Source organism: Pisolithus orientalis, assembly GCF_024613125.1.
Source record: "Pisolithus orientalis strain OTSU chromosome Unknown F5J12scaffold_4, whole genome shotgun sequence".
NCBI classification, from domain to species: domain Eukaryota; kingdom Fungi; phylum Basidiomycota; class Agaricomycetes; order Boletales; family Pisolithaceae; genus Pisolithus; species Pisolithus orientalis.
Genome location: NW_026260785.1, coordinates 918,514 through 940,331, shown reverse-complemented (window position 1 = coordinate 940,331; position 21,818 = coordinate 918,514). Strand labels below are relative to the sequence as shown.

The 21,818-nt window shown below is 50.3% G+C and overlaps 8 protein-coding genes across 8 annotated transcripts; 2 read left to right on the top strand and 6 right to left on the bottom strand.

Annotated features, from left to right (window-relative positions):
• Positions 1 to 27: 27 nt before the first annotated feature.
• F5J12DRAFT_806328 (Septin-type guanine nucleotide-binding (G) domain-containing protein) lies at positions 28 to 1,534 on the bottom strand. Its single transcript, XM_051744606.1, has 8 exons — positions 1,359 to 1,534; positions 1,156 to 1,284; positions 1,067 to 1,104; positions 1,022 to 1,026; positions 715 to 970; positions 572 to 667; positions 373 to 521; positions 28 to 311 (listed from the first exon to the last, which is right to left on the bottom strand). Exons 1-8 carry the CDS (start codon positions 1,477 to 1,479, stop codon positions 194 to 196), a joined length of 912 nt encoding a protein of 303 aa, XP_051603622.1. The 5' UTR covers positions 1,480 to 1,534; the 3' UTR covers positions 28 to 193.
• Positions 1,535 to 1,930: 396 nt separating this feature from the next.
• Positions 1,931 to 3,107, bottom strand: F5J12DRAFT_889098 (activator of Hsp90 ATPase; the record flags this gene model as incomplete). The annotated part of the gene is made up of 4 exons (XM_051747304.1): positions 1,931 to 2,236; positions 2,290 to 2,667; positions 2,722 to 2,857; positions 2,923 to 3,107. The coding sequence occupies 4 exons, from the start codon at positions 3,105 to 3,107 to the stop codon at positions 1,931 to 1,933; spliced, it is 1,005 nt and encodes a 334-aa protein (XP_051603621.1).
• A 499-nt stretch (positions 3,108 to 3,606) lies between these two features.
• On the bottom strand, positions 3,607 to 4,723 carry F5J12DRAFT_889097 (uncharacterized protein; the record flags this gene model as incomplete). The annotated part of the gene is made up of 2 exons (XM_051747303.1): positions 3,607 to 4,040; positions 4,099 to 4,723. 2 exons carry the CDS (start codon positions 4,721 to 4,723, stop codon positions 3,607 to 3,609), a joined length of 1,059 nt encoding a protein of 352 aa, XP_051603620.1.
• Positions 4,724 to 4,996: 273 nt separating this feature from the next.
• F5J12DRAFT_806315 (SKIP/SNW domain-containing protein) lies at positions 4,997 to 7,044 on the bottom strand. Its single transcript, XM_051744605.1, has 8 exons — positions 7,003 to 7,044; positions 6,802 to 6,950; positions 6,686 to 6,750; positions 6,030 to 6,623; positions 5,751 to 5,978; positions 5,516 to 5,716; positions 5,331 to 5,472; positions 4,997 to 5,308 (listed from the first exon to the last, which is right to left on the bottom strand). The coding sequence occupies exons 1-8, from the start codon at positions 7,017 to 7,019 to the stop codon at positions 5,070 to 5,072; spliced, it is 1,635 nt and encodes a 544-aa protein (XP_051603619.1). The 5' UTR covers positions 7,020 to 7,044; the 3' UTR covers positions 4,997 to 5,069.
• An 82-nt stretch (positions 7,045 to 7,126) lies between these two features.
• Positions 7,127 to 8,892, top strand: F5J12DRAFT_385952 (mitochondrial import inner membrane translocase subunit Tim54). Its single transcript, XM_051739158.1, has 2 exons — positions 7,127 to 7,475; positions 7,531 to 8,892. The coding sequence occupies exons 1-2, from the start codon at positions 7,155 to 7,157 to the stop codon at positions 8,668 to 8,670; spliced, it is 1,461 nt and encodes a 486-aa protein (XP_051603618.1). The 5' UTR covers positions 7,127 to 7,154; the 3' UTR covers positions 8,671 to 8,892.
• Positions 8,748 to 15,248, bottom strand: F5J12DRAFT_889093 (uncharacterized protein; the record flags this gene model as incomplete). Its single annotated transcript, XM_051747302.1, has 34 exons — positions 8,748 to 9,362; positions 9,481 to 9,626; positions 10,335 to 10,431; positions 10,481 to 10,576; positions 10,629 to 11,036; positions 11,082 to 11,150; positions 11,205 to 11,211; positions 11,264 to 11,341; positions 11,391 to 11,451; positions 11,500 to 11,608; positions 11,658 to 11,774; positions 11,836 to 11,907; positions 11,958 to 12,005; positions 12,054 to 12,074; positions 12,126 to 12,502; positions 12,555 to 12,570; positions 12,622 to 12,719; positions 12,769 to 12,793; positions 12,839 to 12,951; positions 13,004 to 13,038; positions 13,094 to 13,181; positions 13,255 to 13,648; positions 13,696 to 13,731; positions 13,782 to 13,835; positions 13,889 to 13,898; positions 13,956 to 14,028; positions 14,087 to 14,147; positions 14,198 to 14,307; positions 14,357 to 14,366; positions 14,414 to 14,437; positions 14,486 to 14,553; positions 14,604 to 14,795; positions 14,850 to 15,041; positions 15,092 to 15,248. 34 exons carry the CDS (start codon positions 15,246 to 15,248, stop codon positions 8,748 to 8,750), a joined length of 4,077 nt encoding a protein of 1,358 aa, XP_051603617.1.
• A 165-nt stretch (positions 15,249 to 15,413) lies between these two features.
• Positions 15,414 to 16,011, top strand: F5J12DRAFT_385915 (cyclin-dependent kinase regulatory subunit). The gene is made up of 2 exons (XM_051739157.1): positions 15,414 to 15,572; positions 15,634 to 16,011. Exons 1-2 carry the CDS (start codon positions 15,526 to 15,528, stop codon positions 15,977 to 15,979), a joined length of 393 nt encoding a protein of 130 aa, XP_051603616.1. The 5' UTR covers positions 15,414 to 15,525; the 3' UTR covers positions 15,980 to 16,011.
• Positions 16,012 to 17,163: 1,152 nt separating this feature from the next.
• F5J12DRAFT_806290 (Metalloenzyme, LuxS/M16 peptidase-like protein) lies at positions 17,164 to 21,623 on the bottom strand. Its single transcript, XM_051744604.1, has 15 exons — positions 21,218 to 21,623; positions 21,114 to 21,161; positions 21,025 to 21,063; positions 20,411 to 20,972; positions 20,246 to 20,361; positions 19,937 to 20,192; positions 19,470 to 19,888; positions 19,326 to 19,421; positions 19,161 to 19,270; positions 18,850 to 19,105; positions 18,673 to 18,793; positions 18,523 to 18,614; positions 18,369 to 18,468; positions 17,862 to 18,317; positions 17,164 to 17,801 (listed from the first exon to the last, which is right to left on the bottom strand). Exons 1-15 carry the CDS (start codon positions 21,548 to 21,550, stop codon positions 17,305 to 17,307), a joined length of 3,501 nt encoding a protein of 1,166 aa, XP_051603615.1. The 5' UTR covers positions 21,551 to 21,623; the 3' UTR covers positions 17,164 to 17,304.
• Positions 21,624 to 21,818: the final 195 nt, after the last annotated feature.

The following is a 21,818-nucleotide window of genomic DNA, read 5'->3' as shown; positions in this document are numbered from 1 at the left end:
CTTATTCCAAAGTTGAAACGTTGACAGTATTGATATGTATCGCAGCGAACTTCTCGGTGTATCAAAAAGAACGGAGTCAAAACATGCAAGTAGAATATCGGGGGACTAAACGAGCGCGTAAGGAATGGTACTGGATGGGTATAACTGCCTCTCTGCGGGATCAAGAAAAAAGTTGTCCGACCCACTCGTCCTCTCACTGGTTGGTCGGCGGCCTTTGCTGCACGCCCTCCTTAAGTGCAAGTAGCTGCTTAGACCGGAACGCCTCATAGTGGATCTGTGCAGTCGTTTCAATAAGGTCTTGGAGGTGCGTCCTATTCGAGAAAGGCTTTTTAAACACAAGTAATCGCACTCGGAACCACAACGATGACTCACCTCGTTAAGAAGTTTCTGAGATGAACGAATTCACAATGGTCCTCATCTTCGACGTTCACCACGCCCCATCGGTTTTTGCGACCTCGAACTGACTTGCCATCGATGATCACGTTGCGCTCAGAGCCAACGACAGCAAACGGAATGATGTTCTGCAGCACTCGTCAGCAAAAGCAACAAAACCAGTCGCATTTGAACCTACCCGGATGCCCTCGTTCAGCTGAATCTCTTCCTCATCATTTTCATCCGTGTCGAAGGGGTACAAGCGAATGTTGTGGTATACAAGCTCGGCGCGGATCTTTAGTTCGTTAGTAAATTATCCTGTGCGTCGTGGAAGCGAGGTACCTTTTGCTTGAATGCTTCTCTTTCCTCGAACGTCAAGCTGTCTGCCTTTGCAATGACCGGCACGACGTTAACAACTTCGCTCAACTTCTTCATCACGATGACATCGATCGCGCGAAGGGAGTGCCCAGTAGGACTGATAAAGTACAGGCAACAGTGAATGCGAGTGTCCTGAATGTGACGGTCGCGCATGGCCGTGAGCTCCTTGCGGAGATAGGCGCTGTGTTGGTCCTTGATATACTTGACAATTGGGTCCCAACTGAATCACACATTCGATGAGAGGCACACAAACCACGAATACACTACATACCAGTTCTCAGTTGTTAATTTGGTCACCGTAACCCGGTGTGTCGACGATGTTTAGGCGGAGTCTGACACCATTCTCGATGATAACTGTTGTTACGTGCATAAGAGGAGAGAAACGAATGACAAAACGGGGCATACCATGCGAGACGGCCTGAATTTCCGTGGTTTGTCTGACAGGCTCATCCGCTTCCAAACGACCCTTCGAGTCGATCAAATGGGACGCGAATATGGTGTTGATCAACGTCGACTTTCCCAGACCGGTTTGTCCTATAGTTCAAATGATTCCATAGGCCACGTCAACCACGCCGCTACGCGCTGCTCATCCAATCTACGCTACGCACCAACGACGATCACGTTGAACTGAAATCCGCGCTTCAAGAGCTTGTGCTCGATCTGTGAGGTGATAGAGTCGAAACCGACATAGGCTGTCGCACGAATCTCCTCGACAGCAGCAGCAGCCATGTTACTTGCCAGTCTTTTGGGGAGGGGAGCTTGGGAGGGCAGAGTGAGTGCAAACGAGCAAACGCAATTCCCATGCTAAATTTGTTTGTGCTAGTTACATCTGGGGTCCTCCTACACGATCACGTGACAGCGATTGCTCTACACATCCCCCAGCCACCCCTAACTTGTACATCTATTACAGGACAGTGCCCAACCTGTACCCAAGGGTGCATGGTCAGTGCCATGAAAATGAGTGGTAAAGAAAGCGCATTAAACAGAGAGAACACAAAATGAAAGTTATCGCTGCCGTATAATTTATACTTGTCCTCCCAACATTTGCAGGAGCGTTTGACAAGACACAAGATGTGCGGGAACAAACACCTAGTAGTACATACCCGATTGATTTCAAACCATGGATGCTGGCGAACGCTTGTTCAGACAGCGACTTCGTGACGGACCAACCGAGCACTTACTAGTAACCCTCTAAATTGCGTCCAACCTCGTCCTCCATACCTTTTGGCACTCCGTCCAAAGTAAAGGTTACCGTCGTTGAATCGGACGACTGGTTCAGCGTGATGGTGAGCGTAGCTTCGTGTTCTATGAGTGCTTCAGATGAGGAAAAATCGAAGAGAAGAAAATAAAAATAACAACCTGGTGGCCAAACGGGGCTTTGAAGCGACCATGTCTGCTTGATTTCCTTCCCCGGAACGAGGGAGATATATTTCCCCTTAACACCCCCTCCAAAGAGCGAATACGACGAGCCGGGCTGAGGAATAGACTGTGGAAGATCGCTTACACCAGTTCATAACTGACGACGTAAAAATCACACACCTGCGCTGCAGAACGTGTCCAAGACGGGATGCGGCTCTCGTCCGTCAGTAATGAATAGAGATCCTCCGCGGCAGCCATAAACATCGCATCTTTGACTATCTCTGATGTGTTTACTGCCACTTTTTTGGCCGGCATAGGCTTGGCTGTCGAAGCAGCCGCCCCCGAGTTGGTGGTGTGCGTAGGTGCCGCCAGGGAACTAACAGGGGTACCGGTCCGGCTAGGTTCAGCACTGACGGTGAGGTCCTTGCCGTGGGTGTCAATGATAGCAACAGGGAACTCTGCAAATTTGGCCTCGAGTGCAGGAGGTATACGCGCTTTTGCAAAGGCATAGAGCGCGTCCACAGCAACACTGGATTTGGTTTGCAATGACCACTCATACTATAAGATGATCAGATTATCCAGCTGCACAGCGCAATTCTAATTGTCACGTACGATGTAGTCAGACAAGCGGTCCAGGGTGATTTCGTGCGAAACTTCAGGAACTGTGAGCTTGCCCTTGACCGAAGTTCCATCGCTAGCCGTGCCAGACCATTCGAGCTGAACCTTGCAGTCATAGATCGTAATCAGCCTAAACATCAGGCATCGTCAGAACCGCTTGCGGAATTATCTAGGCGATCTGATTCTGAGACCTACTTGGACTTGCGCTGGCCGAGCTCCACGTCACCTTCCACATCCCGAACCGAAGTCACGGAGACGTTCTCTGAGCCTTCACCATCAATAGATATGGTCGTGAGCTCACGCTCGAACCAAGCTCTTGCCCACGATGTCACGTTCTTATTCTTCCAGTGCCAGTTCGCGGTTGAAGCTGGCATCGACATGGCCATCTAAGTCTTCTAAGATAGAATAAAGTCGGCAGCCAATACAAGATATGTAAAATTTGGAGAATCGCGTGTGCCGCGCGGTGAATGCTGTTTAAAGGACATCAGAGCCTCCAGAACATTCTACTAAGTACTCCGATCCATGTCAGCCTTCATTACAAGAAACCAGCAACAAAAACAGCTGGTATCGATGTTCTACAGAACCTGCTGCCTGAGCTAGGATACAGAGATCTACGTCCACTGAAAAACCCCAAGTAACAAGGTAATAGGCAGTAGCACAGCATGGATACATCAGCATCAAATTGTCCGACACGGAAAAAGAAGGGAAATATAAATTAGGAAGAAAAAAGAGCAGGCTGAGTGGGGTTCCCAGGTATGCTGAAAACAGATGACCGGGTATAAGCTCGCGTTAGTGACACCGACTGAATGGTCAAGGTGTGAGCGCTGAGCAGCGAAACGAGCGAGTGGCAACACACTCACAAGTAGAGCTTGGCTCGGCTCAGAACCTCCTTTCATGGGGGTTCAAGCTACTCATTCGCCTGGCATTTCTCCAATCAGTGTCACCTGAGGCTGAGTCGACAGTGGTCTCTGACAAGCAGTCTTGTGGGATCATGCCCCGTTCCCCTCTTCCATTTTCACACGAGGCCCAGCCATCATCGAATCGAGTAACCACGCGGACCAGTTCGCCGGTTGTAATAGCAAGTTCATCCGGAAGAGTAGGGACGAAGGTACACTTAATCATTGCAACTAGGAGTCCCGGCTGGGTGCCAGTAGAGTGCACCGGCGCGTTCGGACTACCTCCTGACACCGCAGCTGCCCGAGCGGCTGCTAGAGCCGTAGCCTTGCGGGTAGTGTCAGCAGTCGTAACAAGTATGGGATTATTATAAGAAGCTGGTGGTGGTAGAGGGAACGGATGAATCGATGGCGAACTACCTATTGTCGACTGGAAGATTGAAGGATCCGAACGAGTGGCGTAGGACAGTCCGATCACCCGGCCCCAGGGTGCCACTGCCGAAGGGTTTTTCCCCGAGTTCGGGGACACCATGGTGAAGTTTGGATGGATCGTCTCTGTTTCCATAACCATAAAGGCCAGACAATGAAGCCCTCCTACGCTCTCGGCGACGAAGGTAGGTTTTCCGCACGCAAAATGCAAGGAGTGCGACACCCACAACGATACCCGCCACAACAATGCCAATGGTCGCACCAGCAGATAAGCCCCCAGTGGGTGGGTTGACTGACTGTTGGGAAGGACCTGACGTGGGGGGTGGCGGCGGCGGTGGAGAAGAGATGAGTGGTGTGGTCGCGACCTGCGAGCCCGTAGAATGCGATGTAGCGGTCGTCAAGATTATCCCAGCAGCGGAAAGAGGTATGGTGGATGTCGTCAGATTGGAAACAGATGAGCTCGAGCTTGACGTGGACGTGGCCTGAGAGGAGGTGCTCGTGGCCTGTTTTGCAGAAGTTGTGGAAGCTGGGCTGGAGGTTGTAGTCGAAGTCTCTGAGGTCGACGTTGTTTGTGCGTTTTTGCCACCGGAGTTAGCAAGTACGAGATTGGTTGGTCCTGACCAGCCTTGAACGTGACCCAGACGCTTGACATGGCGAACGCGCTCGTTGTGCATTTATGTAGGCAAGGTATAAAGGGTAAAGAGTATCGCCAGGACGCTGAGAGAGGGAACGGGTGCCCGAATGGAAGCAGATATATATATACTGGTGGACAATGAGTGTGTCAGTGAAGGAGCGTGTTGAGCAACGCTGCAAACGGCAATTAAGTCGGTTCACGACGCCGTCGACGGGGAGGAGCGGATAATTACAAGGGCGTGGGTGACGAGAGTGCGAAACAATGGAACGCTGGCTGTGGCCGCTAACTCCAGCCAATCAGAAGCCTCATACTTGGTACTTACATGATACATTAGGCACATCCATGCGAAACAAAAGTAGAGTATGTTACAGAACGTTGACAATAAACTACGTATCTCCAGATTTCTCGAGCTGCAGTCTTTTCCTCGAGCCTGCAACGTCAGTGTCCAGACCCCGCTTCCGTCCACCTTTGGCTTCGTCAAGGAACTTGTCAAGGCCAAAGACATCGCCAGTGTCTTTGTCCTTTTCGAACTGCACGGGCCCCTCTCTCACCTCCTGCTCATTCGCACCCTCGAATCCCACCGGCGGTCTGCCCAGACCAAAGCGGTCATTATCGAGAGCTTTCCCTATACCTTCTTCTGTTCCCACCACCAAACGACTCGTCGTTGCCGCCTTCCGGCCCAATATTTCCCCTTGCCTTGTATATTGCAGCAGCAGCGGTTGACCCATGGAACAACGGCCGGTCATATAGAGCATAGCCATCGTCGTCACCAAATGAATTACTAAGGCTCTCCCGGTTGAAGAGCCTCGAATCCAACATGCTTTCCTTCGACATCGTCGGCTTCGGCCAGCCCAAGAGCGATCTTCTCAGATATGTCGCGATTCTGTTGTCGCGCGAGCATCTTCGCGCGCTGTTCCGCACCCATATTTGACATGCGCATCTCTCGTTCTCGCTCGCGGCGCTTGTCGGCGCGCAGGGTATCCCGAAGCTTAGCTGCTTCCTCGTCCTCCTCATCTTCATCTTCAGTCCCAGACTCGCTGCCATAACCACCCAAAGCAGGTAGCAACGGCAGCGCGAGACTCCGTAGTCGGTCGTGAAGGAGCTGCTTGTGATACCCCGCTGCGTTCTTCTCGAGCACGCTGTGCCAGCAGCCGCAAATTCTCCTCCTTTGCTTCCTTTTCTTTCTGCGCCAGTTTTTGTTGCATCAGCGCGCGCTGACGGACCTCCTCGCGAGCGTGTCTGTCTGCAATGTAGAGCGCCTCCGAAAACTTGGCGAAGTTATCGTTGATGTGCACCTATGATACCATTACAGCCAATGTCAGAATCGAGAAAACTGAAAAACTCACGTCCTGAAGGCCGCGACCATCTGCCGCGAGACGTTTATCCAGAGGAATGGTGTAGCCCTTATTGTTCTTCCAGTTCGATATGCAAGGAGGAATCATCCACTCTTTTTGCTCTGCGGCGGTAGCTTTTCTGGGAGGACTTCTCAGGACGGGAGGCGGAGGGCTTGGTGGACCTCGAGGTATTTTCTTGTGCTTGAACCGTGGAGGCTCTAATGGGTCTTCCGCCACTTCTGTCATCTTTATAATTCGTTGCTTCAACCCGTCCCCGTTACCCTGTTGGCCGGGAGTATACCTGACATACGACGTCTTCCCATTGCTATCTGGTACGTTCTTAGGCTGAGCGACTTTGATTTTGCCAGTCACCAGCTTCTCCAATGCCTGTCTCGTCTTTTCCGTGGTAGCCTGTACCTCCTCTTCTGATGGCCGGTCTAGGTTGCGCTGGTCCTCGTCGAGGTCCTTTCTATGTGCTAGAGGGACAAGGTCTTTGAATTGGGATTGCACAATTTTGCCTTGGCGTTGGCCCTGGTGGGCGATAGCATCATAGCGGACGTTACCCTCAGAGTCAACCTGGAGAGCGAGAGTGTTCCCGGCTTGGGTCTAAGATAGCATCCAAATTGGATTAGCAGGCGCGCCAACGGGTGAGAGACGAACACACTTACCTTCTTCTTTCCAAGGTTCAGTGGATACTGAGCAACATGACATTCGGGGTAGGCGCCACCATCACCTAGTCATGGTAAACAATCAAGATACTATGAAAATGCAGCAGGAAACTCACCGAAGTCTTCTTGTGAAGTAGGCTTCCATCCCTTTCGTTTTCCATAGGGCGGTATTGGTGTTCTCGTGACAACAGCTTGGGACGGAATGAACTGTTGCAACTCCTCCTCGTCCGTGATGGTAGACGTATGAATGGGTTGCGGAAGCGCGCTGTAAGGTTTGTCAGTGCTACAGCATAAAACGAACGTAGAAACGAGCGCACGCAGCGAGAGTAGCCATGTCGAGTATTAGCTGGCTGTGAGATGGGACAAGGCCAAGGACTGTTGTACAGTGTTTACGCAATCAGTGGCTGTGCTAAAAGTTGTGTTCCGAATCCCGAGACCGGCAACCTCGAGCAACGCTGCGTAAGTGTGAATGGACAAGCCAAAATCTGGCATCCGCGCTGCACTCGAGTACACGGGCATCCCTCAAAGCTGGCTGTCTGCTCGTCCACGTCTTCCATCACGTAACTGGCTCGTCTTTATCACCCTCACTTCGTCAGTTCTCTCCTACTATACCTATGATCGGCACCAGGCTCGCAAGATTCGTGCGTCGTACATCGACCGCGTCAAACATTTCTCAGAGGAACCGATGAAAAGCTCGGAATTGCCCAGAAAGGTGACAGTTTACGGTGCGAAGTGGCCCGGCGACGAGGATCACCAGAGAGCCACTCGGTTTTTCAAGAAGTATGTCAAGGTAGGTACTTACGTCGGTTTTAGCTACACGTCGGTACTTAGCTGTGCCCTCATAGCCAATATTGGTAGCGGCTGCTATCGACTATGAAATCGTTGCAACGCGTCAATTGGGCGACCTTACACGGCATGTTGCTTTGTCGGTGGTCAACCAACGTCGCAATGCCCTAGGAATTGATCGGCCCCCTGCATCTCCTATAAATCTCCCCAACAAACTTAGCGAAGAACAGCAGCGTACACGCGAACTGGAAGGAGGCATTATTCTCGTAGGAAGACACACTCTCAAGGAGTATATGGCAGGCCTTGAACGAGGGTGGAGCGGAGGATTGGAGAAGGTAGACGGGGAGGAACACCTAGCGCAAGAGTTGGCTGCAGACGGTACTTTTGACGAAGTTGAGGAGGGCAAATCTCCGGTTGGAGTCGTGCACGATCCCGAAGCTGAACCTATACCGACCTCCTCCCGTCTCCCGCCATCCCGCAATACAGCTCTTCTTCCCCCGCTTGTGTTGTCGAAATCTCCATCCATACCGGACGCTACTTCCGAACCGCTTGTGGTGGACAGCCCACCATCTACTCTTCCACCCCAGCCACCACTGCTTCTTGTTCCATTCACTAATCACATTGGGTTCCGTTACATCCCTCATATGATTTGGTCTTTCTTTAATGAAAGGGACAGAGTCCGTGCCGGCGCCGAGTCTGCGTACGCCCTGGTGATAGGCCAAACCCGGGATTTCAGAGGTCCAGATTCATTGCACTCAGATGACACTCTATTGCAAGAGACACGTAAAAGTACCGAGAGTAGTACGGCATCGGGAGTGCAGGATTCTGTGCAAGGGGGCGACCTCGACTTCATGTTATGGTCAGAAAAGCTTATTGAACCACACTCCCCTCTCTCCTCCATTTCTGATGCGCGCAAATCTTATTATTCCACACTACCGTCTCGTTTGGCGACCGCTCGACAACTTGCGCGGGGCGAACGCGAGATGACCAAGGAAGAGGAGAAGAACCCACCTGCGAGCGAGGTGGAACTAAGAGCGGAAAGGTTGGCCAAGGAGTCGAAATGGAGGGCACAGGAGGAAGGATGGAACATTGTCAGACCGGGAACCGGTGTTCGTTGGGCTGAGATGTTTCGAGGCGTTTTAAAGGTGTTCAAAACTCCAGAGGAAGACGATGGATCTACTGAGGCAGGCGGAGTCTAGAAGGTGCTCGCCAACCACTTACACTACAAAAACTCATGGCAACAACCTCTTGCTATATTTTCCCAGAATTATGCTATTCACTCGACAATATCTACTGCTCCGCTTGCTAACCAGCAGTTGAATTCCCCAAGGGGATCGTCTGTCGTGTTTGTATTAGCATTCGGGGAAACTTGGACTCCTGCCAGAGACGGTATGGGAACAGGCGTGTTTGCCTGGTGACTGCGATTGTCAGACCATTCTTGTGATGGGTCCCTCGATCTGACCCCGTCGGAAATCGTCCGAGCAATGAACCCCGAGATTCGTGATACTGAGAGCTGTTCAAATATAGGCGACTTCATTGGCTCCCTTGTTGGACACACGGTATTCGCCTCGATGCTTGCACTTGAGTTCGTCTCTTTCTCTTTCTCTTTCTTTGAGCCGCTCCGCCCTCTTTGCGGAGTCAGATGTCTTGGGGTTGCTTCCGAGTCATCCGTAGCTCGGGTAGTTTCCGAGGCAGAAGCAGGGAAGGCATCAAAGCGAGTATTGTCGAAGTAGAATTCTTCGTATTCAATAGTTTGTTCAGGTGTGGATGGTCGGTCACAATTACTTCCGGAGATTTGGCTGGGCTCCGGATTTCTGGTGCTGGGCGAACTAGTGAAGAGTGGCGTGACGCGAGACTCGGGGGACTTGTTGATGAGGGGTGTAAAGGTCGACTAAAGGTATGGCAAGTATTAGCCTCGACGACAGAAGTGCGCCCATGTCACCTTTTCTTTTGGCGGATAGTCTACCGTCCTGCGGTGTTTCAACGGAGGTGCGTCATTCTCGCTTAACGGTGTTCTCCCTTGGGCGTTTATTCTTCCCAACTTTAGCTATTCCTGCTATTCGCCCAGACTTGTATGGCGGATAGAAATCGGCATGCGCCTGCTGTGTGATGGCGTTGTCGGTGCCGGGGTCATTTGTCTCTTGCTTTCGAGATCCTATCGCAGTTCAGTATCTCGGAAATCGTCTGTAATCCGTCATCATCGCCCTCCAAGGCTTTCGGGTCGCAAATAGGCGAATTCGCCCGCAGAGACGCGAGTTCGAGGTCAAAATTTGGGAAGAATCTTCGTTTTCCTTCCGTGACACCTTTTTCCGGAATACGGCACTGCGGGCGGGCGGATGTTTCGTTACGTTGGCAGCTCGACTCTGCGTGCTTTTGTCCTGAAAGGCAACTCTTTGCCATTTTACGATGGTCTACCCGAGGAAATGGATCAATCGCTGGCTGAAAACAAGTTGCGCAAAGCGAATTAAGTACTTCTCTTTGTATTCTCCTGATTTCTGACGGGAAGCTCTGCCTGGGCATCCTTTCTATGTGGACGAGGGGGATCCGCAAGTCCCTCTTTACAGCTGGCCAACGACGTCAATATATGGAAGGCTGATCAGTGAAACGCACCAGTAATGTCGACATTTCATCTTATCCTTGCAAGTATGGTTGCATCTGGTGGAAGGCTAAACATAGCCTCCCACGCGACACAACAAACTCACTCGTATTTCCCATCCGGCCGCATCCTATGCCCTTTATCTTTCAGTTGCTCACATGCGCTTGACGAATGTTGCATTTGTGTAACAGGAGCCGCTCGCGCGGCACTCGCACTACCTAAATCCCGATTCCAGAACCCAATCACCCCTGAGGAACGCCCACTCACTGGTGTCCGCTGCCGGTGCAGCATGCACGTCTTCGTCGTCACTGATGTTCATTTCCCACAGGTCTGGGATATTCTCCAGCCCCTGCAAATCCAATTCCTGGCAAAATCAGGAAGCCTTCGAACCGCGATTGAGAAGTTGGACATACAACAGATGTCAGTGGTCGCGTATCCACCACCGGATACTTCGAGTGTTCAATGAGAGGTTTATACGTTGCTGTCATCGTTACCCCAGCAGATTTCTCCTGTAAATCGGTGAATTACGTCCTCCCACCAAAAAAAAGGTTTCAAATATACCGATGAAATGTAAATGTTAATAGCCTGACTCGGCTTGGTCAGATATGCAGTAAGAGTGAATTCCTTCTTCTCCATAAGAGCCTTTGTTCTACGCCGTATAAGTGAAACTGAAGTTGACCCGAAGTACGCGTGTGATACTCGCCCAATCCGACGAAAATCAACGAATGTCAAATCGGATGTGAGAGTGAGAAGCGTTGTCATTTCCGCTCCAGCCCTCTTGGGCACCTTGGCCTTGCGCGGCATCATGGAGTCTGGAACCAGACCGCATTCGATTGTCAATTCTACCTCTACAGGATTTTCCCCATCGCTGGGGACGGTCTTAGTTTCCTTAACGCTCAGGAAGTACTTGGGAAACTCTTTTGCCGCCGCTAGGACCTCGGAGCCGAACGGTGGCCGGCGATTTAGGAGCTATTGAAGTCAGCTGTAGAAAGGAGTTGTTGTTGACTACCCCACCTCCTCGATACGGAAGGCAGGAATCTCCACGAGTTTCTGGATCGAGCCGATGCCGTGTTCTGCAAGGACCTCGTTGCGTTAGATTCAGCGAAGCAGTTTCTCTGCTTCAAATGTCGCCCCTACCTTGGCTCTGAAAGCACAAGATGAAAAGGTAAGGAGCAGCCATCAGCGTAAACACCTACGATTTTTCACCGATGTGCTCGATTTGCCTGAGGACAAGAGGGTGATCTTCCCAAGCTTTCGCATGGAGGCATCGTGCGCTGCGTTGACGAGTGAGGAACAACGAAACTTGAAGTCAGCGGTTCGTACAGTTCTAATGCGTGCTTGACTTGCGCGCCGCAACGCTTAACAATGGCAACCTCTGCGATGGCTGATGTGGTTCCTCAAGTGGCTGCGCATTCGACCAGGTACAACTCACCTGTCGCGATGCGAGAAAAATGCCGGAAAATTGAAATTGCTTCTAGGTACGGTTGGCCCTCCGTATTTCTGAATTCCGGGCTGTTAAGTGGTAGGCCTGCGAGGATGGCCTGGAGATGTTGGGCTGATACATCTTAGAAATATGATATGAACGGTTACCTGCACCAGCAAAAACACTTTGTCGCTGGCCCCAGTGACCTTTCGGATAGGAAACCGTATGTCGTTATGGCAACGGATCTTTTCGTACATCTTGGGAGAGATTTGCGTTGTCAAAGACTTACAGCGTAATGACGTACCTGTCTTTCGCCGCCACGCAGCTTCAAGTCAGCTAACCTACGGGCACGGTCATTTTGGACGAATAGTGGTTAGGAGAAATCATATACTCTTTAGAACAAGACATCATTTCGAGCTATGGTTCGTCAGACAATCGGGACTTAGCCGTCACACTCTCGAACTTACAATCTGACGGATGGTAGCCGTGCCAGGGAGTTGCAGTATCGAGTACATCTTCATTAAAGCGTTCATGTCAAATCATCGCACAGGTATGCCGCTTACCGTGGTCTGACAAATGTAGAACTAGGGTGCTACTCAGCACATGAGGTACGGAAACTCACAAAGAAATCCTACCTTGCTCATGATGTCTCCATATTCTGTGGAACATAGAGCTCCGTCTTCCATCGTGTACATGATTAGTTGTGAATCGCGTAAGCTATAGATGCTTTCCATCACGATCGCATCTACTTTGTCTTGCCACGACTCGTTCTCCTCCTTACCAATGTCGTAGTGTTGCGGATTTTTCTGGATGCGTTGGAATAAGAACGAACGACGCAACCAGTCCCTGGCGCTTTTAAGGTCCGTTATAGTTCTTAAACAGATCTCAGAGTTGAGGTGTTCTACGAGATTTCTATGCAGGCTGCTTTCGATGGTCGTCGTGCCGTGCGCAAGAGCACGATATTTACTTTCCACTTCTGCTTCACACAGAATCATTGCAATTCCCTCGTCGTCTCCGATGGGAGAGCATAAGCAAAGTGCTCGATGCAAGGTGAACATTCTCACCAAACTGTGGCCGACCCTGTTACACCAGCGTGAGATTTCGCCCAACTCAGCAACCTTAGAGACTCACAGCACGACCCATCATTTGCAAAATCTCCAAATCCGAATATTCTCGCGTTTCTCCGTTCTGAAAGAGCTTGACTCCCTTTATGACCACCATATGGGCCGCTGTAGACAGTGTATGAACGAACTAGCAATAAAAACACCGACGACCCACGCAAATTGACCCCAACAGCCAAAGTCTGTAGTGAATCAGCATCGAGCAAAGCAAATTATGTTTCTCCTACGGAAGTGGCAACCAATACCCGCAATTTTTTTGCGGTGTACAAGTCTTCCACGGCCCTCCTGTCATCCAAACTCAAGCCTGCGTGGTGAACAGCTATGCCCATCGCAGTAAGGGCTAATTAACTGCATCAGACACACTACACACAAGTAAGATACAGTTAACCTACAAGCAAGATCTTTATCGTGGAAGACGAGATCGATCCTAATATTCGTCTAGCAGTGAACACGTGACAACCTGGAACTATATTGTGAAATACCGCGTTGGAGGGAACCATGGAAGAGGTTTTCGTGCTTTCAGCGCTGCTCCGTAGTCCATCGCCAATTGTTTTGCCGCAGCCACGGTACCTACAAAAAATAGAATAACGTACGAAGAGCCACACCATCAGCCTTTCTGTTATTCTTACTATCACAGAAGTACCTTTTCTTGTTGGGCAAAACACCAAAATCGGCTTATTTTGCGAATGTTGTTGCAGAAGAGAGAAGAGGCGGCGATCTAAGGTGTGAGCATAGACGAAATCGTTCTGCCCTTTCGGTTTAGGGATTCCGTAAACAACTTTGCTCAGCTTGCAAGGTCGAAATTCCTCGCCGAACTTCCCATGATTAGATAACGCATACTTGTGATCGATTGATCTGACCTGAAATATTGTAGCTGGGTGATCAGCGCCGTCACTACTACCAATCCAATTCGCAATATCCTCTACGTTGGGCACCGTCGCTGAGACAAGGAGGAATCTAACAGCTGGTACGCGCGCTTTCATGCGAGAGACTACGACTTCCAAAGTGCTTCCTCTTGACTCGTTCAGAATGTGCACCTGTATCAATGCTGAGAATCATCTATTCTGGGGGATGACGTGAATACCTCATCCACGAGGAAAAGTTTAATTTGCGATAGGACCTTGAAATGATCAGCCCTGTCGATGACCGGTAAATATTAGCATCGCATACTAAAAGGTCTGGAAAACTGGACCAGTTTCGTGTTAAGCTGTCCCACTTCTCGGCCTATGGGAATGGTGTGCATAAAGGCGGAATTATTGCAGTGTTCTGGGTCTTACCGTAGTTACTCTTGATTAAACAGATCAAGGCTCAAGTAACAAATGCATGACGTGCAGGAAGACGTACATAATCTGTGCATTCCGTGCTTCGCCCCAAATCCCTTTACCAAAACCAAGGGTGTCCCCCGTTAGCTCACAGCCTGATGTTTAAGCGAGGTCAACCGCGGATGCCCTCCTGAGAATTTGCTAGCGTCTTACTTTTCACCCCCAACCCTCCGAACTTGGCAGCCCATTCCTTGTGTTTTTCCGCACAAAGGGCCTACCGCAATACGTAAGGGACAAAGCACCACCATTTCCTGGAAAGCTGACCTTTGTCGGAGCAACGTACACGCATTTGATTGAATTGTTGTTCGTGACTTGGCCAAGCATACGTATGATGCCCAGTTCAAAGAGTACAGTCTTCCCGCTTCCGGTTGGAGCTAACCAAAAATTTGATTAAGCTGGAAGGGATATGGTTTCCAGACCTACCACTAACTACCTGAAAGAACTGTCATTAATCATGGCAAACCACCACACTTGACGTACCAAGTTTTCATCCGAATATAAAACCTGTCCAAATAATTCGCATCAGAAACTCGGTGCAAGATCGACCCCTACCTTATCGAAGCATGTGGACTGCATCGCATTGAACACACCGAATTTGAAGACACCACGATAACGGTCGGCTGTCTGGGGAATCATTGCTGTGTTGACGGGTACAGAGAGTGAGACCTACGCAGATCAGAAACAGGTCGCAATCTTATCCCAAAGCTATTGCGAGGATTCTCCCCGCTCGGTACATAATCGTTGACCGGACGATGCCTTGATTGGGTTGGGAGATCCGGTGAACAGATCGCAACTGACGGTTCGGTTCGTGTCAACTGTTCCGTCCCTGGCTTTGATTCTTGCAACAAACAACCTTGGAAGCCTAGCAAAACAATGTTCTTCGATATTAGGGGGCGGCTACGAACTCCAAGCCTACCATGGTGTGGTATTGATTGGTTGCTGTTTGTATATCCTCCGGAAGACATCTGCCTGGCATCATTGGGTGTATAGTATTCGGAGCCAGAGTATCCAGGCGTAAAACGGCTGCTGCTCGTCAGGGGTATGCTGGTGTGTTCGGACGGTTGGCCTCGGACCAACCCCTGACGAGCTGATGGTGATGGGGATGAGTCTAAGGGCATATCAGCAAATATAACGTATGTTCACGGCGCATATAGTTACCCAAAGTGCCAGGCGAGCTTCCGTTATAATTATAGTGGCCCCCTACGCTGGCAATATTGTACTGGGGGTGCTGCAGGGGGGAGTAATAGACAGATACATGGTCTGCAGTGGTGTCGTCCGAGTCGTAATACTGGAATCCGTTTTTAGCGTGGCGCATTACGAAAACAGCTGTTAGAAATGGCCAGTCCGGTCTTGTAAAGATGGATATTCGCAAGCAAAGGAGCGGCCACAAGTACTGACACGAATCTTTGAGTACGCGTGACTGGTCACGTGACAGATAGAGGTCACGTGGGTCTGAAGTACACAGTGAGCCTCAGTAGGCCTCAGTGCTCAGCGCTTCAGCAGTAGTTCGCGTGTGGGACGCGGTTGTGGAATATCTTAGCCAAGCTCTCTTCCTTCTGTACTATCACTCTAAGCTCTATTTCACGCGGATTATGGCAGATCCACAGCTTGCCAACAAGATCGAAGAATACATCGAAAAGTCGGTATTTTCGAGTCATGCCACGCCAATCGGTCGAGTGCTAATGACGTTGCCATCACAGAATCCACTATTCCGATCGCTACACGGATGATCACTACGAATACCGTCATGTCATTTTACCCAAACCTCTTCTCAAGTTTATACCAAAGGAATTTTTTGATGAGAAGGAGGGCACTCTTCGTTTGCTGACAGAAGCTGAATGGAGAGGGATCGGGATCACCCAGAGCCTCGGATGGCAGCATTATGAAGTTCACGGTATGTATGACTTCTTTGTGCTAACCTCACATGTCGTTGAATCCTCTCCAGCTCCCGAACCTCACGTATTGCTATTCCGTCGACCTAGGAACTATGTACCCCCAGCACAACCTCAGCAAGCCGCTAAGGCATCTAACTCCAGGAAGAAGTAACCGTGTGTACATTCGCTCATTTATTTGTAGCTCTTCATAGCTCCACTTGTTGCTGTCATTCTTGTCATGTTTTTTCTCGTTTACCATTGCTCTGCTCTGAGATAGGAATAATTCGAGTACTTGACGTTATCTTAATATGTTTGCCAATTCGAGGGGTTTCCGGCGCCTTTGCGGATATTTGGCGAGCCCCCCTGACATCACCTTGGGAAGTCACCTGTCCACTGATCTCCCCTAGTACCTGACTGTAAGTTGAAGGAAGGCGGTTGTTCCGAATGTAACCCTGTAACCACATTCCCCTCGAAGAGAACGCTTCCAGCAAGGTGGCCATTCTGGCCTACCAAATTCAACCATCCGGAGTCCATCTGCAGCCTCTGTGATAGATACGCACCGTAATATCGTCATGCTAACTGACGAACCAAGCACTAGCTGAAGTTCGAAGTGGAATTTCCATTAGTGTAAGATGTCTGCGACTAGAGTTAAACCGATGAATTGAGGCAAGTAAGTTGTCACCAGTACTCTCGCCTGTGTTCCATCTTAGTCGTTTCAATGAGGTAGTCACCTCGAACACGAGGGTGGCGCTCGCTTGTCGCAGAGGTTATAATGATCCCTCAAACGGGCGCACGCCCATCTTGGCTCTAGCACAAACTGCTCTGAAATTTACTCGTGATCGATCGACCTTTTCTCTTCTACGTACTCAAGATAGAAGCACCTTGTGGGATTAGAAATGCTGATAATATAGGCGTCCGCGGACCAGGATGTGGCCTCCTTCGCCGTCTTCAATATAAACTTGATGGCTCCAGCAGCACCTGAGCGATTTTACTGTAATGTTGATAATCCGATAATCCCAAAGCACATCATTCCAATCAGAACGGATAAAACCTACGATACCGAACTCTGTAACTTACCGTGTTGTTTCTGGTAGGCAAAATCTAGCTGGCTTTGGAGTGTCGTGGCACTTCAAGATTGTGCCACGGGTCCAGGTACGGCCTCGGGTAATTCATGGATGCACGGATGGTGTGAACGATCATCCTACGGACCGCGATATTTGCCTGGCATCGCTCTATATTAAGTACTACTTACAACTCTTCCTGGACGATAGCCGATGGCCCAACATACGGCAGCGCACCCCTCCGAATCGCCTTCAAAATGTCCTGTAAAAGTCGCCACGTTACGGCTAAGTGGAACAAACCCTCTGGTTGCTTATCACTTTACCGCTCGCTATCAGCAAGAGCCGTTAATGCTACAAATCCCTTTCATTAATGCGAGACTAAGGTTGTGTGTTACAGCGGCATATTTCGTACACAATACAATATCACACCGAATTTCTACAACTTTGCGTTCGGAAGATCACTCCAGTCTACGAGTGGTCGAGGGGGAGGCGATACGTCGAGAGTCGCCTTGAACGCTCCAATGTCCTCTATATGAGTCACGTCCGCTGAACCGGTGTAGACATTCTCATTCCGGACGGGGTACTGCTCCATCAGGGCGGGAAGTCTCCCTAACAAATCTCTAGCGACGTCAGCGGAGACAACATCCTCCGTGAGTACATCATTCCAATGCTTCATGAAATCTGCGACAACCGGACTTGCTTGGTCGAATTCGCCCTTGGTAGTCGCCAGGTCAACAGGTATATCTGCCTCCCGAACCAGGGCTTCAAATGCCTCCACAGCTGTCGCGCTGATCCGTGGGGGCCGCGGTTTCTGAGATTGCATGTGAACAGATAGCTTAGCGCGCTTTGGTGACTTGGAGTGCACACGCTCTCGAAACAATGCTACGACCTCGTGCTTCTCCACCTTCTCAATTAGGTCGGCGTTCTCGAAGCCTATGCAAGACGCGTTCATCGTATATTAGACACGATGAGCAAAAGTCCTGAGTCACTTACGTCGAAGGAAATCCAAGAAGCCAGAGTCGATGTGTCGCCAATACGTGGAAGCCTCCTCACCAAGGTTCTTGGCAGGTTCTCTCCACCTTCGCTGCATACCTTTCTTGAAGTCACCGAACTCCTGGTTCTCCATTTCCTCGAGCCTGGTATCCATGGTATCAAGGAAGGCCTCTACGCGTTCCTCAAGGTATCCCGTCCCACGCTCGCTCTGCACGACGATGCGTATTCCAAACTGGGAATCACCAAGCAACGTCCACCGTGAACACGAAACAATATATCCCAGCTGCTCTTTGGTTCTAAGGATATTAAATGCTGGCTCGGACATAATCTTTGCCAATAACGCTCCCACGACCCGCTGCCTCGGGTCGTTGAGTTGGCCAAGATGGACGTAATACGTCAGCGCGGAATTCGCTTCGTTGGAATTGGGTACTGGAGCAATCCACGTATAGTTGGATCCTGTTTCTCTGTCAACAAGTTCATTATATTGGAGACTTAGAACCGCTTTACCATCGGGAAGAATAAGGGCCCGGTCAGAGGGTACTTGTTCTTCGGCCAATGGGCTCGAATCGAGGATGTCCTCGACACATTCCGACAAAGCGACAGCTTGCTGTAATTTATGAGGATCAGAAAGAAGGATTCGCAGGTTCGAAGGACAGCTCACGTCTCTATACATGTTCCCAAGAACTAGCATCTGCATGTTTAACTTGCTAAGCACATGTCTAATGTGGGCTGTCACCTCTTCTAACTGCACTCCTAGAGGAATCGGGGGTTGACGAACGACGGCACCGACGGCTAGGTATGGCGTACGTACCAGGGAGTTCTTCGAGCAATTCTTCGATAGTCCAGGTATGATGCGCGAGCATGTACCGCCCATAGTAGTCCGATAGTTGGTAACTTTGATTCATAGAGAAGTTGTCCCATTCGCGTTTGAGCTACCGCAGAAAATACCGTCAACAGCATCAGTGGCAGTCCAAAGATCTGTACCGACTTTTTCTTTCATCACATTCAGCCTGTCCTGTGTTGGCACTAAATTCTTCAGCGCTCTGACAACGTATTTGGCGAGTTCGGGAAGCTTGTCGTTGTACCCTTTGAGAGATATCGTCATGCCGAGACTTTGGGAAGTTACGTGGTATCCCAGTCCAGCCAATTCAGCATCGTAAGTGTACTCGGCAAGGGAGTCATTGACAAGGTCCACGCAAAGTTTAGTAAGGACAGTAGTGCGAGGACTATCATTGGCCACCGGACTGAGTAGAACTGATGGTCAGAAGTCATCAACGAACCGTCACAGTGATTAAATACCTGCGGATATCGATGATCACAGCCGCCCTCGGCAGCCAAAACTGGTCGTCCTTCTTGTACCACACCTTGGAGATGTCGGACTGGCGGATTAGATGGGGCCTGTGTTGAGGCTTGAGAAACGATCATCAGTACCACGCTACTGCCACAATGTCCAAGTTGACGAACCTCAGGAACGTCACGCTTTTCTACATCAAGATTGGTCGGGATAAATTCATTGCGTCCAGGGAGTCGAAGATCAGGAATATCATTGGGACTTCGAGCCTGAAAAATTCAGCCGTCTAGCTAAGGCCTTGTGATGCTTCTGCTCACTTCATTTAAAAACTGGTCATCCCACCGTTCAACGGTGTACCCAGTTCCATACCACTTCTCACTTTGCCAGGCTTTCTCTCCACCGAAGATACGTTCGTGTTCCTCCTTCTTTGCCATTAAAACCACGCGCCCTGAATCTACTCGGAGATTTCCCAAAGCTTCCCTAACCTGTCGTTCTCCTTGGTCACCTTCCCACTCGGAGATAAGTGCAGGGGCGGATAGAAGCTTCTCGGTTGGCACCGGCCATGACATCCGTTCTGCAATTGAAACAGCATACCCTTCCGCTGAACGTTTCTCAGCAAACTGAAACTGAGTCTTCGCAAGCGTAGCAATCTCGGATTGAAACCAGTGTGGAAACTCAGAAGTCTGCAATAAGTTGAGGTACTTGAATGTGGCAAGCACGACAGAGCGGTAGTTGTCTATGTTTGTTAGATACACGTGAATCCCAGCGCGCTTGACATCCTTACCGAAACCATTCTTTGTCAGGTACATCGTCGTTTTAAACATTGCGAAACCGCGACCCAGTGCTTGAGTTGCGGCAGTGAGGGAAGTGATCCATCCCTTGTCTTTGAGGTACGCGAATAGAGAACCATGACCTTCGTGTCCCAGGAAATGAGACAAAAAGTTTCCCGGTTTGTATTTCCACAGTGGTGGTTGCCACGCAAGAGGAAATGATATTTCGACGGCGTGGAAGGACATGATGGTCTGCACAGAGACGAGGGTCTAAAATTCCTCCAGTTGGAAACTAACTCTGAATAAATATAAGAATTACGCACGCCTGTCTCGTTGGGCCCAAATGGATGATCATCGATTATTGGAGACGGACCCTGACCACGGTTGGGGATCGGAGAGAAAAGCTTGGAAACCATAGCTGCCAACTCTTCGAGGGGTTCTAGGGACAAAGCTGCAGTGAAAGACGTTGGTCGCGGGAGAAGACATACCCCTGCCTATCACGCAGAGCTCCATCCGGCTCGCGCAATACTCTTTGCTCCACCACTCGATCAAACGCCGACGAGTTTCACGGCCTATAGAGCCACCATCTGCGTCGGATTCACTGTTAGCGGACGAGCCGGAAGGGGTCGGAGATGGTGTTCTCGAAGCTCTTGGGGAGGGCTCCTTGCTGATGCTGTCGGACTTTACAGCCTCGCTTCCGTTGACGAGGGTGTTGGTAGAGAGCTTGCCTTTCGCCTTGGCTTCTCTACCAGCTGCAGTCAAGGTGGCACGGTTTCCCGTACCGAATTTACTCCAAGGGTGACCTACTTTGGAGAGGGTCTTGTTGAGCTGAAAGATTCTCCACGGATCCGCCTGGTGATTCTTTTTGTGCTCCGAGTCTACCGCATTGAGTTCACGCGCAGTGCAGGACGGTGCAAAGAGGGGACTATGGAAGAAACCAGAGAACCTTTCGAGTGCCCCTGGAAGAGCTGAAGGAGAAACACGAAAATGATAGTTGGTGTTGGATGACGAGGTATAGGCATTTGAACCCCCATTGTTCTTGGACAGATACTAGGTGAAATGTGAACAACGGTTCCCAGAAACATGGGCGTAGCAGTGTCACCTCCGAGTATTCGTTCTCTTTGGGGAATTGCTTGGTGCCCTGAGAGATGGGTGTTAACTGATGGATGGGATCCATGTCAGAGTACGTGCCATGAACAACAGATGCTCGCAAAAGTGGGCCAGACCTGGCATGTCATCCTGAAGTGGGGTGAATCAGTTTCGTTCTCTGCTATGTGAGGAATAAGATATCCAACCGGATCAGAGAGATGTCCGATGCCCACATTGAGGCTGGCGGCTGCGTTTTCGGTGCATGGGTCATGGACGAGCATGGCGGTGAGACCATTCTCGAGCCTGATGACGCTGTACTGACGGTCGTCAACCTGAGACCTTTCGAGAGGTCTACTGAAGAGACTGTATAGAGGAATGAGATGGTTCTGAGGGACTACTTTCCAGTCGGAAGCTGTCATTGCAAGAGCGTGGCGATGAGAGGGTGGTTGAAGGCAACGTCTGGGCGGTATTAGTCTGGGACCGCGAGGGAAGTACAGACACGGGGTTGTAAAACGTATTAGCACGGGCAGCCCCCTCATTTAAATGGATGGACGTAAAGAGCAAGCAATATTGGCTCATTTTCACGACTTCTGCGAGTACCTTGGCAGTCGGTTCAATCCACAGTGCGATAACTAGCTTGTACTACGCCCGAGTGAAGACCCCGCTTGTGCTCTTCTTCTCTTCGCCACGTACATACTAATTTTATATATACATGCCGCTGGCATCGTCCTCGGACATCTTGGACTCTGTGAGCTTGCTGCCCCCAACTTCCCAAGTGTGACCGCAACGATGATGACTGCGGCGGTA